This window comes from Kryptolebias marmoratus, linkage group LG21 (genome assembly GCF_001649575.2).
Source record: "Kryptolebias marmoratus isolate JLee-2015 linkage group LG21, ASM164957v2, whole genome shotgun sequence".
NCBI classification, from domain to species: domain Eukaryota; kingdom Metazoa; phylum Chordata; class Actinopteri; order Cyprinodontiformes; family Rivulidae; genus Kryptolebias; species Kryptolebias marmoratus.
The window spans coordinates 23,424,585-23,428,827 of NC_051450.1; the positions used below are offsets into that span (position 1 = coordinate 23,424,585).

General features: G+C 48.3%; 1 protein-coding gene across 1 annotated transcript in view; it reads right to left on the reverse strand.

The window, feature by feature from the left end:
- Positions 1–2,007: 2,007 nt before the first annotated feature.
- Positions 2,008–4,243, reverse strand: part of eci2 (enoyl-CoA delta isomerase 2) — a 7,056-nt gene continuing 4,820 nt past the window's right edge. Inside the window, exons 7-11 of the mRNA XM_017404228.3 lie at positions 3,813–3,915; positions 3,513–3,633; positions 3,297–3,386; positions 3,082–3,225; positions 2,008–2,707 (exon numbers count right to left, since the gene is read on the reverse strand). Coding sequence (XP_017259717.1) covers positions 2,552–2,707; positions 3,082–3,225; positions 3,297–3,386; positions 3,513–3,633; positions 3,813–3,915 — 614 coding nt within the window. The 3' untranslated portion in view covers positions 2,008–2,551. The remainder of the gene's footprint in view (positions 2,708–3,081; positions 3,226–3,296; positions 3,387–3,512; positions 3,634–3,812; positions 3,916–4,243) is intronic.

Below are 4,243 nucleotides of genomic sequence, written 5' to 3' on the forward strand. Positions count from 1 at the left end.
CATCAGGGCCCCTGGCTCAGGTAACCATCGTCTCACAGAACAAGTCCTCAGAGCTCCTCCTCCTCCTCCTCCTGGAAACCTGCTAACACCACTTACCTCTTCACCTCACCTTTGCAACCTTCTCATAAATTGTCTGATGTCCTCCTGGCCTGTAGAAGAGCCACAGAGAGAAACTGGGAGGAAGCAGTGTGAAGGTAGGGAGTGAGATGTGCAGTAGGAGTGTCAGATGGGTTTCAGGTTGGGCTGGGTGAACAGTCCTCGTGGACTGATCGGCAGTGAGAGTAGGGAGCAGGTGGAGGAGAAGCTTGGACCAGTTTTGCTGCTTGTGACTCAGAAATCTCAGTGGTGGATCTGTTCAGGACTTCAGAGCTTCCCTCTTTAAGGTGTCCTCAGTTCTCTCTGAAGGTCAGGTCAGAGGTCAGAGGTCAGAGTCAGTGATGTGCTGTTCAACAACCTAAAGACAAAGGAAATGTATTTACTGCAGACAAACTCGTCCAGCTTTAAGTGTGAATTCTGCTGACTCTCAGTTCTGTTGCAAACTAAAGAGCATTTCAGCTATTTGCCATGAAGTTAGAGGTCAAAGGTAAATAAGATTATATTCATTTTCAGTGATACAATTTATTTTAAGTATAAAAATGACCTAACAGGCCTGAAGAAAGAGCTACCCTGACCTTTAGCACCAAAACTCATTGATGCTAATATCAAGTGAAGCAAACTTTGATTAGATTTCCTGTTTTTCCAGCTAGTGTTAAACAAGATGGCTACCTACCTTAACTGATGTTTACATCCGGCTTCAGACGGGAAACAACGGCTTCAGCAGTCAGAAATAACTCTGCATATTTGTACAAAAGGTTTTCAACATCTCCATAAACTGATGGACTGAATTCCTCAAAAACGGTGAATTTTGGTCCAAATAACGATCAACAAAAACAACAACAGCTCACGAGAAAGTCAACTTTTTGGGCTGTGGCGTAAACATTTTGCTAACAATCATTCTCTGAGCCAATCAGCCTTACAAAGAACTGGAACATAATCTGCAGTGTTGGCCATGTTGACAAGTTTGTTTGTTTGTTTTTTAATGTTTTGACCTGGCATTTCTCTGGTCTTTGGTAATATAATTCTGTTTGTGAGCTAAAACAGATGAAGATGAATGAATTAATCTGTTTTATTTGATTTAAACTCACAGTTCCTGAAGAGCGAGATGATCGGTGACATGCAGAAACAATCAAACATTCAGAGCACACCAGCTGTCATTTACAGTCCATCAGAAACCTGTCTCCATGATCACGTGGTCTCTTCCTAATTAGCATCGTGCTAACGTGTTAGCTTCAGCAGCAGCTCCTGTTCAGAGCTCACTTTGCTCCAGGACTCATTACCAACACTGAGAAACACTTCCTGTCGCTCACAGCAGACACAGAGCAAAGAGAAATCTAATTAAATTTAAATAAAATAACGCTGACAGCTCCTTAGCTTTTCTCTGCTTTCTACCGTTCAGTTTTTCCGTCGGCCCGCCACAGCAGCAGGCTCCGCCCACTCATCGCTGATAGGTCACCCTCCTGATCGCTGCTGGGCTCTGATTGGCTAAGAACAAACGGACAAACTGATTGTCCAATAACAGCAGAAAATACGATCGTGGACAGTTCAAAGACCACTCAGAACACAGGAAATTACACCTTCAAGCAGACTGTTGCATAACGCTGTTTTAAAATGAAATGATTTAAAGATTTTCAGCAGGATTCTGGGTTCAGACGTGTGTTCAGATGTTTCTGTGACCCAAACGGTTCTGCTCAGGAGCTCCTGGCTGCTGACATGTTTCTGATGAGGTTTCATACAGAAAAATAAAGATGATGAAAGTTTCATGTTTCAGTGATGAGCAGAACCATCAGGCCGCCACGAGATGGCGCTCAAACTCCATCTTTTTTCATTAAAGAGCTTAAATGTGATCAGATTTATGGAGTAAAATGTCAGCAGATAAACTGAAGAACTGCTGCTTCCACTCACAATAAATCAAATATCATAAAACTTTTTTATTGATCTACTTTTATTATTCCGTTTTAGTTCCTCTTCATGTGAAAATCTTAACAAATCATGTGATTAGTTGGACAAAGTCAAAGGCCTAGAAGAAGTTGAAGGAATGCATATCACTCACCATCTGTTAGTAATTATACATTTTCAGTTAGCTGTGGTGGCCATCTTTAATCAGGCTGACTCCAGAAGGTTTTCAGTTCATGGTTTTTCATCTGAGGATCACTTTCTGAGGGTTTCATTAAAAGCAGTCCGGTGGTTCATGACACACAGAGGCATTACATGGTCACCCATATTTCATGACAGTTATGTCAGAATAAAAGGCCTGTTATCACCATAAAAACCTTTTGGGGGAGATCCTGAGCAACACTCTGACTGAGGGACAGGTAAGATATTCCCCTTCATTCCTCCTTAACTGTGTCCCTTTGTTAAGGAGGAATGAAGGCATTTGATGGATGGATTTGACCCAGATGTCTCTAACGAGGCGGAGCTGCTTCTGTTCCAGTCGGCTCATCCTTCGCCTCCATCACAGCTTGGCTTTGGCCTGGAAGAAGCTCATGACGGCGCTGAAACACTCGTCTGACGTCCAGCGCTCCATCAGGCGCTCCACCTCGGCGTCGTTCACGGCGTACAGGCGCTCCTTCTCCACGGAGCGGATCAGCTGTTTGGACAGAGCCAGAGACTGGCGGAGACACAGAGAGGACAGGTTAGGCTGTCATTAGGCAACATTATTGGACACAGTTGTGTACCGACAGGAACAGGAGCAGGAGGACGAGGAGCAGGAGGAGCATGTAGTTCCTGGAAGGAGTTAGTGGTGCAGAACAAACTGACTGGAGTCCTCATGCATGGACATGACTAAGTGCCCGGGACAGCAGAGCTTCAGGCGTCCCTGGGACATCAGACCTGCAGCCAGGGTCCCTTCAGCAGAGAGAAGGGCCGTCTGATGGGTATTACCCATATTAGACACCAGATTCTCGGAGTACAGACATGTTAAAGGTGTCATGAAGGTGGAAGGTGGACGTGTTAAAAAGAAAGAAAATGACGTCACGTGTTTACATTGCGAGGCAGCTCGGCGTAGGCCTTCAGTCGGGTCCAGACCTCGGACTGGAAGCTGCTGTCGGGGAACACCTCCGTGACCAGACCCAGCTCACAGGCCTGAACCGCCGTCAGCTTCTTGTTGAACAGCAGCATCTCGCTGGCCTGCAGACACACAGACCCGTTTCACACCCGGACGCTGACTCGGCGCTCCGGACCAGCAGGTCTTTCTGTACCTTGGCGGCGCCCATCAGTTTGGGGAAGGTGTAGGAGGAGCATCCCTCGGCGCTCTGACCCAGCTGAGTGAAGGGGGTGTGGAAGGAGGCCTGAAACAGAGACGCTGTTTTACCAACAGAACCGATCCTGATCCGGCCCTCAGACATCAGCTTTTACAAGCTTCAGGACCAGGAGCGGAACCTGTCCTCTGGATGAAGACGGGTCAGAGAGCGTACCCGGTCCGTGGCGTAGACCAGATCGAAGAGTCCCAACACGGTGACGGACACTCCGACCGCCGGTCCGTTCACCACGGCCACCAGCGGCTTGGGGAAGTCGATGTAGGCTCTCACATACTTCCTGTCGGGAGGAAGAGGCGGGAACAACAGAACGATCTGAGCTCCAACATCAAACAGACTCTGAGGAATGAATGCTTTCATCTTTTTAATTCATTAATACTTCGTTAAGGATGTTTGATCTTTTTACATGGTTTCCATCACTAACTAGTCCTCTAACTAGTCCTCTAACCCGTGGATCACCTGAGCAGGTCTGCACCCCGTCGGGCTATGGCCTCCACTCCTCCCTCTGGGATCTTGGTGAAGTTGGTGAGGTCGTTCCCGCTGCAGTAAAAATCTCCAGCTCCTGCAGGGAGGAACCAGGAAGACCAGGACCTGGTCAGACCTGGACCTGATCAGACCTGGACCTGATCAGACCTGGACCCTGGACCCTGGTCAGACCTGGACCCTGGACCCTGGTCAGACCTGGACCCTGGTCAGACCTGGACCCTGGTCAGACCTGGACCTGATCAGACCTGGACCCTGGACCCTGGTCAGACCTGGTCCCTGGTCAGACCTGGACCCTGGTCAGACCTGGACCCTGGTCCTGGACCCTGGTCAGACCCGGACCCTGGTCCTGGACCCTGGTCCTGGAGCCTGGTCAGACCCGGACCCTGGTCAGACCTGAACCCTGG